The sequence below is a fragment of the Morus notabilis genome, unplaced genomic scaffold (assembly GCF_000414095.1).
Source record: "Morus notabilis unplaced genomic scaffold, ASM41409v2 Scaffold250, whole genome shotgun sequence".
NCBI lineage: Eukaryota > Viridiplantae > Streptophyta > Magnoliopsida > Rosales > Moraceae > Morus > Morus notabilis.
The window spans coordinates 174,169-189,004 of record NW_010358072.1 but is presented as its reverse complement, the minus strand read 5'-3'; the positions used below and the strand labels follow the sequence as shown (position 1 = coordinate 189,004).

The 14,836-nt window shown below is 33.8% G+C and overlaps 1 protein-coding gene across 1 annotated transcript; it reads right to left on the bottom strand.

Moving 5' to 3' along the window:
* Nucleotides 1-3,524: 3,524 nt before the first annotated feature.
* LOC112090313 (mitogen-activated protein kinase kinase kinase 5-like) lies at nucleotides 3,525-7,169 on the bottom strand. Its single transcript, XM_024161316.1, has 10 exons — nucleotides 6,703-7,169; nucleotides 5,852-6,601; nucleotides 5,625-5,712; nucleotides 5,473-5,535; nucleotides 5,212-5,375; nucleotides 5,031-5,106; nucleotides 4,824-4,883; nucleotides 4,610-4,735; nucleotides 4,194-4,403; nucleotides 3,525-4,093 (listed from the first exon to the last, which is right to left on the bottom strand). Exons 1-10 carry the CDS (start codon nucleotides 7,122-7,124, stop codon nucleotides 3,956-3,958), a joined length of 2,097 nt encoding a protein of 698 aa, XP_024017084.1. The 5' UTR covers nucleotides 7,125-7,169; the 3' UTR covers nucleotides 3,525-3,955.
* Between the last annotated feature and the right edge of the window lie 7,667 nt (nucleotides 7,170-14,836).

Genomic DNA, 14,836 nt, shown 5'->3' with positions numbered 1-14,836 from the left:
ACGAACAGGCCAAGACGAGGCAAAGTTATTGCCACGCGGAGAGGTTTTATTGGTTGTTCGCTTCCCTGGAAGGCTGGAACGAAGAGAGATTGGCCCGGGTAATTACAATTGAAAAGAGCTCTAATTTAGATAGCTAACTTTTTACGATACAATTTAACCGTACTCTCTATTATAATTAGACATCTCTCTGTTATGACTATGATTGGCGATCCGGATAACGATATAATAATACTATTTAAAATTTGTATAAAATTAATAGATTTAAATTTATTATAAATAGGCCTTGATTAAAATTAAATTGAATCTGTGAAACACGATTAAATAACGTGTCATTTTTAAATTAATCTATTAATTTATAATTAACCTGTCATAACTTATTTATTAAACATATCATATTTAGATAACACGATTATACTACCTATTTGTTACCCGTTTATCACCTAGGTTAAAAATGTTTCACACTATTTATTCTTTCTTTCTACCTCTAACCTCTCCATTCTCGCGCCGCCTCACACCACCTCACCCAAGTCCAGCATTTCTACTTTTCTTCTCTCTCGACTCTCGTCTCTCCTTTTCTCTTCTCTGTGACTCTCCACCGCCTGAGCTCTCAGTCTATCGGAGGACCACCGCCTGAGCTCTCAGTCCATCAGAGGAAAGAGAAACAGAGGAGAGAGAAAGTTAGTGTTTTTTTGCTTCTTGTTCTTCTTCTTAAAGCTTTCCGCGAGTGCAAAAAATGAAGCTGCTTTCGGATCTCATGAATCTCAATCTCTCAGACACCACCGAGAAGATCATCGCCGAGTATATATATATATATATATATATATATATATATTGTAATAATCTGGGAAGCTTTCGGAAATTTTCATTGTCATGCTTTATCGTTTTGTGTTCATTTTTAATCAATCATTGGTTTTTTAAGTACCCCAAATCGATATGTATATTTGTTTAGCCTCATCAACAAATTAAGAGGAAAAGAAAAAGAATAATACTCATATATATTCGTTATTTTTTCAAAAGAAACATATTTAGTGGATTTTTTTCCCTTTTTTATGATTTCTGAGCGATTATTGGTTATCCGTTTTCCTGTTGTTTGTTTACCAATCTGTGAATTGCTGTTTTGCTTTTAGCGTTAAGGATCATCACTTCATTTTATTTTATTTACATTTTCCTAATGGGTCTATCCATGGAGTATAAGTTCTTTGTGTTGTGTTTGTATTCTTCAACAGGATCGGCGGATCTGGTTTGGACGTAAGAAGCAAAGCAAGAGTAAGAAATTCTCCATTTATATCTATTTATTTGTTTTATTTAGGTTGTTTAATCATTCAAATAATCATGTATTTTTTTTTTTTGGGCATTTGAAGACTCTTCCTGGACCAGTTGGTGATCCTTCAAAGCTTCCCAAGTGGAACTATGATGGTTCCAACACAGGGCAAGCGCCTGGAGAAGACTATTCCTGGAGAAGACAGTGATTTTGTTTCTGTGATATTGTAAAAACCATTCATTTTGAAATGTTTAATTATTAATCATGTACGTATGTACGTTTGTTTTTTTAATTTATGAGACTTTTATGTGTTTATTTTATAATTTGTGAGAAATTTTTGTGTGTTTGTTTTAATTTTGAATTTAGATTATGCAACGTCTCTACATCATGTTAAACAGGTTCAAAATAGGTTGAAAAATAGGTCGACATGACCCATTTATCACTCATTTCATAAATATGTTTAGAAATAGGTTCAGAAACAGGTTTAAAAATAGGTTAAACGGACTTATTAATCACTTATTTCATAAATGTGTTGGTAGGTAATCAGCGGGTTACGGGTTGACACGATACGTTTATGATCTGTTTAATAAACAGGTTAGTCGTGTCATGTCAATCCGTCAATATACGGGTCGTGTTTGGGTTTTGTATTTAGGCATGATTAATAAACGGGTCGTGTTCGTGTTAGACTTATTCGTGTCAACTGAAGGGTTCGATACGACACGAATACAACCTGTCAACACGAATTGTCACCCCTAATTATAACTAGATAGACATATTATTAAGAGTGTTTAAAAAATATGTGAAACTGTGAAAATCGTCTAATCTAAATCAAATGAACCAAATCATTAATTATTTTTAAATTATTAAGTTATTTGGTTAGTTCACTATTATTTTTAAATTATTTATTTGGTCAGTTTTTTTATCTAATTTTTTAAGCAGTTTGGTTTGTAATTTAAAATTCTTAAACTGCCTAATAATTCGCATAAAAATATACATATATAATTTTTTATTTTTAAAATATTTTTTTTATATTTATTTTAATTTTTATTAATCATAATAAATATTTACACTTATAAAATACACTTTATTATATTTTTGTTGGTTTATATTAAAACTTTAAACGGTGAACTTTTAGACACATACTATTTTTTAGTTATATTGTAAAGTTGAATTTTATTTTTCTTTTTATCCATTAACGATTTTAAAATTTTTATGAATTATTAAAAAAAAATTTAATCTTAAGCCGAAACCGTCTAAACCAAACTATCCAAATCACTCATGAGTGATTTGATTCAATTTAATTTTTTTTATCAAAAATATAAAACTGCCCAAACCACTTAAAAGAAAATTTTAATTTTGATTTGGTTGGTGGTTTTTTTTTATAAAAAAAAAACTGTCTAAGCGGACCACGAACACCCGATAACAACCCATAGATTATTTTAATATTTATTGAATATAAAATAAAAAAATACATTTATTGAATTAAAAAAATAACTTTTATATTTATTGTGGTTTGAAAGAATAAAATAGTAGAAAAAACAAATAGTTAGTCTCTTCTTATTATTAGTTAGTGTGAAATGTATTCTTTAAAATAGTTAATCATTTAGTTAATAATTATAGTGGAGAAAAGCTAAAAAAAATTAAACCATTAGTTATTTTAACTAAAAAGACTAATATAATTAAAAATGTTCTAACAACAAAAGTAGCTATTAGAAACGTTAGAGGTTAGATTAGATATATAAATTGTCGTTTGGATAAACAACAATTTATTGAAAACGACGTTAATGATACTAATAACTAGTCGACCACACAGAGGAAACATAAAAAATCCACCATTAAACAGCAATAAAACTTGAAAACCACGATAAAAAAGGCTAACGCCAACATAGTTTTTTTCTGTACTTGTTTACAAATTACGCAGCGACCCGAAAATGAAAGTCAATGCAAAAGGATCAATGAAAGGCGTAAGTCAAGCGTTAACTTTAATTGGAAGAAAAATGTAATCCTAATATCTAAAAAGGCAAAAAGGAAAAAAAAAAAAAAAAAAGAAGAAAAAGTAACGACTACACATTACACAAAGCCAAGTAATGACAAATTCATTAGAAAAAAAAAAAAAAAAAAAAAAAGGTAATGGACAAAAGAAACTCAACACCGTAATAAGATCAAAATGCAACTACACTTGAAAACTGCAACAAAACTGGAAAACGACAAGAAAAATAGGCGATCAGCAAGTGTTAACAAGAAGTTTTTTAGTATGTAAATTGAAAACGCAACGATCTAGAAGACACTGCGAAAACACAAGTACTCAACTGCGAAGGCACCTACGCAAGGCTTAATTAGCGTGAACAAATTTAATCGGAACCAACCGGGCCCTTAATATCTACAAAAAATTATATATGTACAGCGTCTTTCGTTCATAGTACATATTAATCTTCTACAGGTCAAGTATGAGTTTATTAGACAACTGGAAGCATAAGGCAGAACACTTGCTTCCCTTACAATCGACTTTTAGTTTCGTTCCATAGCAGGAGCTATGCAAATGGCTTCCCTTATCAAGAGCAATGCAATTTTTGTTAACTTCACAGCATCAAGAGGTCTTTCTTTGTAAAAAGTACCATTTTCTTGTGGGGACGCTAAACTTTGTTGCCTCTTTTAGAGGAGTAGGATTTCAGATTATAGTTATTTCGATTTTGATTATGCAAGTGTCCAAGAGGAAACGGTGTTGCCAAAATATGGCATACTTCCACTTGTGGTGCCTGTCCTTGGGCGTGGAGAGATCGACAAGAAATTGATTTTATGTTTGTCGCGGTCTCTTCGAGCGTGCACTTTATCCTACAGAGATTGTTTGCAAAAACATGTCGTGGTCAGCACATAAATCATAATCCTACATCTGTGTTATTTAGTTTGTTTTTTTGCAGACCTGTGCACTTACCATTAGGTTCATTGTAGAGAAATTGTGTGTTGCGGCTGCTACATTGTGGTCGTGCGAATTCCGAATAAAAGGATGGTCGAGTAGTATAGCAGCTGATGGACGCTCCGCTGGGTTTCGCCGGAAACAACAATTCAGGAAATCCTTTCCCTCTGGTGACAATGTTTCTGGTATAGGTGGTGTTTTGTTCAACACCTTGAACATAGCTTGAGGCTGCAAAAGACAAACAAAAAATTTCTTTAGATGCAATAAAGTTGGTCAACGCCTTGTTCATCCATACAAATGGATCAAAGTTCTACTTCTACAAGAAAAGCCTAATATTTCTGCGTTACATTTGAAGAGCCAAAGTTTAGAGGCATGTGAGAAGTTTAAAAGGCCTAAAACTAATGCAAACAAGCATAACATGTTAAGTCACTTACCCCTGTAAACTCACACCAAGGAGGTCTGCCATTCAGCATCTCGATGATGGTACAACCTAAGCTCCATATGTCAATGGCCAAGGCAAGATCAGGATTGGTGCTCTTCTGCAGCACAGCTTTTATGACCTACAAAAACCGTCTTATTACAAGGAACTACAAGAGATACAAAATTCAAAATTGTAGGACTTGTCTGTAAATTGGCAACTTGAAATACCTCTGGAGCCATCCAGTATGGACTCCCCTTCAAAGAAAGATTACACGATAGTCCCGAAAGCTGAGTACACAAACAATGATTTAGATACAAAAATTCGCCTAAAAGAATTGTTGCAGGCTTAAAATAGGAAGTTAATCACACATATAAGACATGATCAAATTATGGATCTCTATAATAAACCAAAGCTTGTCGAAATATTGAACTCACATGTTTTGCCATTCCGAAATCAGCAAGCTTAACCACGCCTGAAGCATCAACAAGCAAATTTGCGCCTTTGATATCCCTGCAGAGCATATGAAATCTCCTCTCTCAAAACATTGTATATGTTAAATATTTCTACAAATAATCAATTACTCTATTCTCCCTTAGCAAGCGTCACAATTCTCACCTATGGATTGTCTTCGTGCTGTGCAAATAAGCCAGTCCAGACAGGATATGACGGGTGAAATTGCGAACAACGGATTCTGTGACAGCTCCACAATGTTCATGAACATATTTGCTGATTGATCCAGGATAAACATACTCTAAATATATGTAAAAGTGGTCATCAACCTGAAAACAGTACTAGTCAAACAAACTTGCTAAAGGGTCACATTAAGTAAATGAATTCTCCCAATTAAAATCCAAGATGAACCAAACATTGACTTACTATTTCACTCCCATAATATTGGACAATGTTTGGATGCTTTAATTGACGCAGAACTTTAATTTCCTGAAACAAATCTTAAGTCGGACCGTCAAAAAGTTGTAACAATAATTTCTGTATAAATTAAATAAATTCAGAGAGATTCCAGGAGTGACCTGCTCTAATTGCTTTATGCATTCAGCAGATTTAGGATCATCAGGAATAAGATCAACTTCCTTCATAGCACATAAGGCCCCAGTCTCTCTGTAATATAGATAAATATATTTTTAAACACATAAATAATTAAGATACATGAATCTAGTTAATAAAATATTTTTAATCACATATACAATTAAGGTACATGTATCTAGTAACAAGCTCAGTATTAGCTTTATAATCATACCTGTTGGTTCCAAGATAAACACTACCAAATGTGCCGCGACCGATGAGTTTCCCTTTCTGCCATTGGCTTTTCATTGATGGCACACTTAGAGGTTCCACGTTATGATGAAGGGCAAGAGGTTGTGATGCAACATTAGCCCCCGGAGGAAGAGGCAATGGATGGGCATTGACATGAGAGTTACTTTCGGGCCTCTCCGCATTACTCGTCTCTACCAGTGATGTATTATGGAAGGGAAACGAAATTCCCTTAGGATTTTTGCTTTGATTGTGCAGTACGTTTCTGTTTATGGGGCTATGCACTGGAGAATTCTTCGCACTGAGCAGGATTTTCGCCTTATGAACGTTGAGATCACGAAACTGTTGAGGTGCCAAGAGCAGAGGAGACGTATCACCTCGCGGGCTAACGGCGGGGCTCGAGAAGACGCTTGTTGGAGCACTCTTGGAAAGAACACTCGTCCTCAAGTTAAGAGGCTTGACTGGTTTTGGCTCCTCCTGTGCACGGCAATTTGGAGCACAAAAATGGTATGAGTAATTATTACTAACGGCATGAGAAGAAGGCAAAATGATGTCCCCGGCGTTTAGTCTTAAAGGACAAATCGGAGAACTCGAAATCGGAATCGCAGTGTTCTTGGCCGAAACATTGTTATTCGGCCCCAAGCTGTCATGAAGAAGAGTTCCCACATTTGAATCCTGAGAGAACCTCCTCTGACATAATTTGCTTGAGATTTTCGTTGTTTGATCCGTCCTTTTCCTGATATACCAGGGCATGTAGATTAACATCATTACAGTTCTACCAAATAAAAAATATCACTAATATTAAGATACTAAATAAATAAATAAATGCAAATTCACCTGTCAAGCGGAGAATCAGGTTTAGGAAGCGGCAAAGGATGTGGGAGAGCGGAGAAGGACCAATGGTCGGGCCCACAAGGAGACCTCGATTTCCTAGCGGAGTCAGGCGAGGCAGGGGAGGAGCGAGAACGCTGATCGTTCAAGCGGCTGCTGAGGCCGAGCTCGTGGTTGCTGACGTAGCGGAGCTTCCTCTGCCGCGTGAGCCGCCGCTGGGCGAGACAATCTTCTGGTTCTGGTTCGTTTAAGAAATTGTCGGCGCTGCGTTGTTTTTGCCAAGTACGTGCAGAGGAAGAACAAGAAGGAGAAGCAGAATCATAATTAGAAGAAGGCATTATTCGGCTGCTTCGATTGCGAGAGTGAGAGGTTGTTGGGGAAGGGAGGTAGGCGTTAAAGCCTTCGCGGAAGAGGGAGAGAATCCCCATCTGTCGTCGGACTATTTTCGGAAACTCATTGGATACTTCTTTTAGAACAAGAGTGAGGAAAGAAAAAAAAATTATATATATATATATATATATATTAGTTCTTAATTAGAATTGCTTAGTCAAGAGTTTGACATTTCGAGTTGAGAAAACCACCGAAAGCTCTTATCTTAAAGGTTGAATCGGGCAAGCTCTTCTTTCTTGGGGACATCGGAGTCAGAAACACGACGCAGGATTTCCTACTGGGGCATGCATTTCTTGCCCAATACGTGTCTCACGGATAAAAATAATTACATATACAATACGGCTTCTTCCTCTTCCTAAGTTGTTGTTGCTGTTGCTGTTTTGTATGTTGGTCAAAATCGTTGTTTTAATACAGGTAATAAACTCAGAAAGTAGAGGCCGGTTGACAACATCTGCGATACTTCCTTTGTGGAAGTAGGGTTCTGCTTTCATTGAATCGTCAACCCTATGTCACGCGTGACCTACAATACTCTGTCCACGAAAGTAAAATTTACTTCATGTCTTCCTATTCTTCTTATTGGAATATTATTATTATTATTGTTGTTGTTGTTATTTAGGAAGTGTTACTGTTAAAATCAAGTCTTTGGATTTTATTTAAGCAAGTCTCAGAGTCAACGCCGAAGTAACCATGTATTTTTTTTTTTTTTCTTGAAAGGGTTGGTGAAGTTTGTGTATAACTTTATGTGCTTAAGCTCTTTACCAAAAACAAAAAAATAATAATAACATAATACTAAAAACTTATTCATGCTGTCCGACCGGTTGAGCAGGTGATTAAACGGCCAAAAGAGCGGAGCTCATTTTTACTAGATAATCTTAATAAATACTTTTTAAATATGTGTAAGTTATAATTTTTATTTTTTATTCTTAATTCATAACATTTTTAATTAAATAATTACACTAATAAAAAAATATTTATAAAAAATAAATAATAAAAGTCCAGACTCATGCACTCTTAAAAATAAATTCTCAATTTTTTCATTTTCACTCTAGTTATTGAAGCCTACATGCTTGCACGTGTGAGGCTTAATGCGAGAGTTAAATTGTTTATTTGAAAACTTTTGAGTTCTTGAATTCTATTATAAAAATAGAATTTCATTATTTTCATTTTCAATAAAAATAAATCATGAGAAAAAAATAAATTTGTTTTATTAAAGTGATAGGACTATGTTGTTAGGAAAAAGTATTCTAACATAAATACAAATGAAAGTAGAATTGATATTATATGTATGTATATAAGTCACCAGTAAGCTACTAAGGAAAAGAAAAGAGAATCCGTTCCGGGTGAAAATCAAGCTATGAGAAAATTAAATGGTTTCATGTGCATAAATTGTGTGCTCATAAGTAAAACAGTACCTAAAAAAAAGGTTATAGTTGCATGATTTACGCCTAAATTCAATATCAGGTATCTCTTTAGTGCAAAGAAAACGAGAGCGAGAGAGGGGGTGAATTTTTCAATGAGCCACAACCAAATCAAAAGGATATATATATATATATATATGTATGTATATATATGTATGTGTATATATGTATGTATATATATGAAAATTTATTTTTAAAAGTCAAATGTAGTCTCTCTCTTTTCACGAAGACAATGAGACTCAAAAAATTGTATGATTTTGAATGAGCTTTTTGAGCAACCAATCTTTTTTTCTTCTTTTTTTTTTTTTTTTGGAAAAGTGATTATATCACTAAGAAATCATATGTACATAAAAGGCGTTTAGAGACTGAATTGTCAGTCTGCTGAGTCCGTAGCCCTCACGAGAATTGTTGTCTAACAAACAGTTAAGGCCCCAATTACAAGCATCATTTTTTTTTTTTTTTTGGAGTATTACAACACCTTAGAATCCAATCAAAGGAGCAAAATACACAAGACATAGACAATGATTTAACTACCTTGATAAAACCAGTAGCTTCCCAAATCCCATGACACGTCCTCAACCTCTCCCAGGAGCATTCCAATAGTCACCATATATCGGTTAATTCAAGTTGCCTTTTTTGCTGCCCTTTAAAAACCCTTCTACAACTTTCATCGTAGGATTGAAATTTTGTTATTAAAAAAATCCATGGCAGCATATTGAATGGTTAAGATTTTGTGGGGAGATTTTTCGTAAAGTGAATGGTTAAGATTTTTTGGGGAGATTCTTCGTAAAATGAAAGTGGGGGAACTATAGAAATACCCATTATATATTATTGTAGTATGTATCATATTGGATTGTTGAATTTTTTTAGGAGCAACACTATACACGAAACCTTTGAAAGAAGACTAAGGGCTTGTTCTTTTAAAGTAAAACTCAAAAAATGTTTAAATTTGAGTTATAATTTTATTTAAATTTATATTTTTTTGTAAAATTTAAGTTTAAACTTGAGTTTGTGACTAAAATCTGAAGTCAAGTTCCTCATTCAACTCAAGTTCCTAAACTCAAACTCAAGTTAATAAACAATATTTTTTTCTATTCTTAAAAACGTCATAACTTTTTCTTTTTAATTCCGATTGAGATGATTTTTTTTATGCGTTCACAATGAACAGACGAATAAAACCACACTCATATATTTTATTAAAATTTTCTATTATCATTGAGTTTTTATTAAAATACTATCTAAATATAAATTCAAGTTTTGACTCACCCAAACACAAACTCAAATAGATTCTCAATTCAAATCATAACTCAAATGTGCATAATCAAACACAAACTCATGTTATAACTTCAACTCAAATTATAACTCAAATTCAACGTAAAATCTACACTCAAATTATCATAACTAAAAAATACAACCGAACAAGCCCTAAGGCCTTGTTCAGTTAGCAAATTCGAGTTGAGATGTGATTTTATGTGAGAGATTTTCATTGTAGTAGAAAAGTTAAATGTAACTTTTTATAAGAGTTTTTAACTGTAATAAAATTATAATTAAAACTCGAATTAGTGAAATCAACTATGCCTAAGAATTATAGGAAAACAACTTTCTTATTTCTTATTATCCAAGGACCACATTGTCTAACATAATAAATGGCATTGGAAACTATTATATATATATATATATATATACTAGTTAGAAAGCATGTGATATACTTGTTAAATCTAACGATAATGTATTTAAGTAGAGCAGATTTAAAGAAAAAATTAGTAAGATAAAATTAAACAATAAAATATCTAGAAAATACACTTGAGAAAATAATATTTAATAAGATAAGAGAAAGAGATATTTAAAAAGGGACACATTTGAGAAAAATTAATTAAGAAGGACGATGCTAGATTAGTGACATATTTAAGAGAAAATATTTTGTAGAGAAATTTATTTCTCTAAAAAAATATATTTACAAGGCCACTTGTGATGTCTTTGGAAAAAAAAAAAAAAAAAAAAAAAAAAAAAAGAAAACAAGAGGGAGGGGATTGAAAAGAAAAACAAAAAAGAAGGACTTAAAGAAAATGAAAAAATAAGGAGGGGCCAAAATATAAATAAAAAATGAAGGAGAGATTAGAAAGCACTAAAAGCATACGTTTCCATTCCTTAGGGGAAAAACTATTTAAGTGGGGATATATTTGAAAAAAATTACTTTAATGAGCAACAAAAAAGTATTTTTAGAATTAATTTTAATATAGCAATATTTTAAAGGGCTTAAAAAAAGCTATAGAAGGGATATATTAGAGAAAAATAATGCAAGATGAGCAAATTAGATAAATGACATTTATGAAAGAAAAATGGTCTAAAAGGCTGTGGAAAAATAATTAAGTAGGATCGCATTTAAAAAAAATATTTTAATCGGGGTAAATGAAAGAGAAATAAGTGAAAAAAAAAGAGTAAGAATGTAAAATATAAAAATTTTAAGAAAAAAAAGTAAAAGAAAATATTTTAATCCGGGTAAATCAAAAAGAAAAAAGTTAAAACGAAGGTAAAAACACACAATATAAAAATTTTGGAAAAAAAACTTGAACCAAAACGAGCGTTTTGGTTGAATGTACTGTAGCCGAAACATTATTTTGAATCTTATATATTATGTATAGATTCATTTACTGCAAATGAACATTTTTCTGATAAATTTTAGGATTCTTCGTATGACTTTTTTCTTCCTATCTAAGAACTAACTTTAATTACCGCCATTCAACAGTATCTTATCAGAGAAACAAATGTTCCAACTAAGCCTTGTTTAGTTGGCCATTATGATTGTGCGTTTTGATTTAAATTGTAGTAATTTGAATTACAATTTAAATCAGTATTTAAATACATAAATAAATTGTAATTTAAATTAAAAATAAAATCTGAACTGTGTTTGAATAAAGTGTTAAACATTATCATTAGAGTTTGATAATCAATTTTATAAAATTTTATTATAAATAACATTAAAAAATATGTAATATAGATCAGAATTTATTTCTCTTTTCGTTATAAACACATTGAAAAAAAAATTATTTAAATCAAAATTGAACAAAAAAAAGTTATCCATAGCATGTCTGTTTTGTTGGTTTAGCTTCTTCAGCCCAATCCGAGCAGATTCACAGTCCAAATCCATGTTTAGTGGGGTTTAAGCAAAATGGGCAGGTCATTTTGAAAAGAATGGCCCAAGTATGAGTTCTACTACCCCCCATCAATTCCACTATTCAAATTGGCAGTTCAATTCACTGATCTTCACTTTTTTTTTGTTTGAAATTTGTCTATCACTCCACAGTAGAGATTCTTTCCTTTTTCATCTATGTTCATTTCACCGATTCGAGTTTATAATTTAAATTTTGCTACAATAAAAAGCTTTCAGAAACAGTCACATCTAACTTTTTTTCTACAGTAGAAAGCTCTCACATAAAGTCATATCTCAACTCGAATTAAAAACTCAATCAGTAAATTAAACGGGTCCTACACATATATGTGTTCCACTTGTTTCCCCTTCTTTGCTATTATTTTACTAGCGTGTTACGTGTAATGGGCTAGGGCTGGGCCTCCGCTTCTTAGCTCGCAGCCTAAGCCCGGCCCTAGCACGTGTGAAGGCCCGCGGCACGGCCTTAGCCCAATTCGGTCCAAGCCCATATTCGGCCCGGCCCAAGCCCGCGAAACAACCCGTGAAACAGCCCATTCTAAATTCTACCGTTGGTTGGGCAAAGGGCCCAACGGGCGGCCAGTGACGGGCCTCCCGTTTGGCCCATCACGGGCCTTCCGTTTCGCACGTGACAGGCCTCCCGTTAGGCTTGTCATGGGCCGTCCGTTGGGCCCTTTGCGGGCCCAATGGTAAAAATCCGAAAATAGCTAAAAAATCCCCTATAAATACTCCTTAATTCCACCCTAAATCTCACACAACAATTCACTCTTAACTTCTCATCTCAATCTCATTCTATCTCTCAACTTGTCTCTTTCATTTTGATTTTAAGCTTTTTTCTCGCGTTCACTCATTTTCTTGCTCTTTCATTTACAAAGTTCAAGTTCAATCAATTTTTAGAAAATGGCCGCACCAAACCTCCCTGATTTTACTGCTTTTCCTGAGCTTGGTGATAAGGTATTTTTTGAGGATGAAATGATGCCTCCCAACCCCACCCCCACAGACCTAAAAAATGCTCCGGTGGATAATGCTTCAGTGCACAATGAGGAAGCTGGAGAACGCAGCAGGGGAAAAAGACCGCGAACTTCTCGGGCATGGCAGCATTTCACCGAGGAGCCCCGACCAAATTCAAAAACAGGTGAAATGGAAATTCGTGCAGTATGTAAATATTGTAAAAAACACTTTTCTAATAAAAATGGTGGGGGTACTAGTCATCTGGATAGACATTAGAAAGTATGTCTACCATTGCACCAAGGTGGGAGTGTGGACTCCCACCAACAAACACTATCACTCACATCACAGGGGTTACAAAATTTTACATACGATGCATAACGTACTCGTGAGGCACTAGCTAAATTTCTAGCTAGTGCCGAATTACCTTTTTCTTTTGCAAATGACGCGTCATTCAAAAAATTCATCCAGACGACCTTCTGCACACAAATTAAACGGGTAAGTAGAAACACAACTCGTTCTGATTGCATGAAAGTGTTTTATGCAATGAGACAATCTCTTGTTGATAATTTTAGGACTTTTAAACGGGTTAGTAGAAACACAAATTTTGTAATCGATTATGACAAACTAGACATCTTACAGTGGTGGAAGAGCAAGATCAATCATTTTCCATCACTGTCTATAATAGCTAGTGACATTCTGACAACTCCAGTATCAACGGTAGCATTAGAGCCAGCTTTTAGCGCAAACAACCGAATTCTTGACGAGAAGATAAGCAGAATGCATCCAGATATCTTGGAAGGACTAATGTGCGTTAAAGACTGGGAAGATGTCAGAAGAAGAAAACAATAATACACAGATGATTTAATGCAAGAATATTTTTCTAACTTAGAAAAAACAGAATCTTCTAAAAGTACTTAGGTTTGTAATTTACTATTCCTAGGCTCTTAGCTACTGCACTCTTTTTTCTTTCGCTAAGGTTTTATCCCGATCTCCCCATGGGTTTTACTTGGCAAGGTTTTTAACGAGGCAGTCATTTATGTGTATTTATTCTTATTATGTCAATTCAATAAAATCACATCTTTTTAGGACATATGATATTTTTTTAATTAAATTTTTTTAAAAAATACAAGGCCCGGAGCCAACCCGTCAAGGGCCTAGGCCCAGGCCCTGCCCTGACCCTTATGGACTAGGGTCGTGGGCCTAGATTGGGCCTGAGTTTTTCTCCTCAGGCCCCGCACAGGCCCGTAAGGGCCTGGTGTTGGACGTGTTGTGCCTGCCTGGTACAGCATGTTTGACACCACTAAACGTGTATGGGTGTTAATTTGCCATATTTTTTTCATTACTAATTATCCATTGCTAGTGTGTGTTCTAAATAATTATTCAAAAAACGTTCTAATTATTCAAAAAACATTAAAAAAAAATTTAACTATATTTTGTTTATTTTTACTTTCTTCAATATATTTTTGGTCATATTTTAATTTCATTATTTGTGCGTGTTCTAAATAATTATTCAAACCCTGAAAAGTATGAAACCAAAATCAATCTAACATATATAAAGGGAGTTGTAAACATATTACAATCATTGTAGCTGCGCCGATTGTCGTAATCAGGGAGAAAACCTTAAAAAAGTAGCATTTCTCCGTCGTGAGTGTGAAGAGTCGCGTTGCTCCCTCGAGAATTTAAAGCCTGAAATCTCATACGGGTACCAATGGTCGCTGTCGATTAACAGAGAATCGAGGGAGGAGAGAGAAACCACAGAGAAAGGAAAGATAAATCGAGACATAACGAACTCATGGAAAGAGAAATGAGAAAATAAAGGGAAGAAAATTAGAAAGAAAAAATAGAAGGGTAAGATTGACAAACTAACATACTCTAAATTTAGCTGAAATTTAAAAATGTTATTTACTTAACATTATTGATTAGAAAAATACTAACATACCTCCCATTCCTTTTATGTTATTAATATCAAACACTTGCATCCGTCGGATTAAAGTCGAACGCTTGTGATGATATGATCCTATATAGACAAAACTACAGCTAATTGCACTAAATCAAATTCATTAAAACCCAAAAAAAAAAAAATTAGAGAAAAAATAAGAGATTGGAATATTGGATATCCTCTGTCGCTTGCGGTGAGTAAATTCGAAAAGCTTTAGATCTCGGTGAGTGGGGTTGCCGGGCCAGTGGTCTCCACCCACTGGTGGGTCACTCCGTC

What these genes read in the sequence shown, in the direction of transcription:
- LOC112090313 (XM_024161316.1), bottom strand. Translation starts at nt 7,124, where the DNA reads ATGGGGATTCTCTCCCTCTTCCGCGAAGGCTTTAACGCCTACCTCCCT. An exon ending in AGCACGAAGACAATCCATAG is followed by an intron (nt 5,107 to 5,211) that starts GTGAGAATTGTG and finishes TATGCTCTGCAG; the next exon opens with GGATATCAAAGGCGCAAATT. An exon ending in CTTGGTGTGAGTTTACAGGG is followed by an intron (nt 4,404 to 4,609) that starts GTAAGTGACTTA and finishes TGTCTTTTGCAG; the next exon opens with CCTCAAGCTATGTTCAAGGT.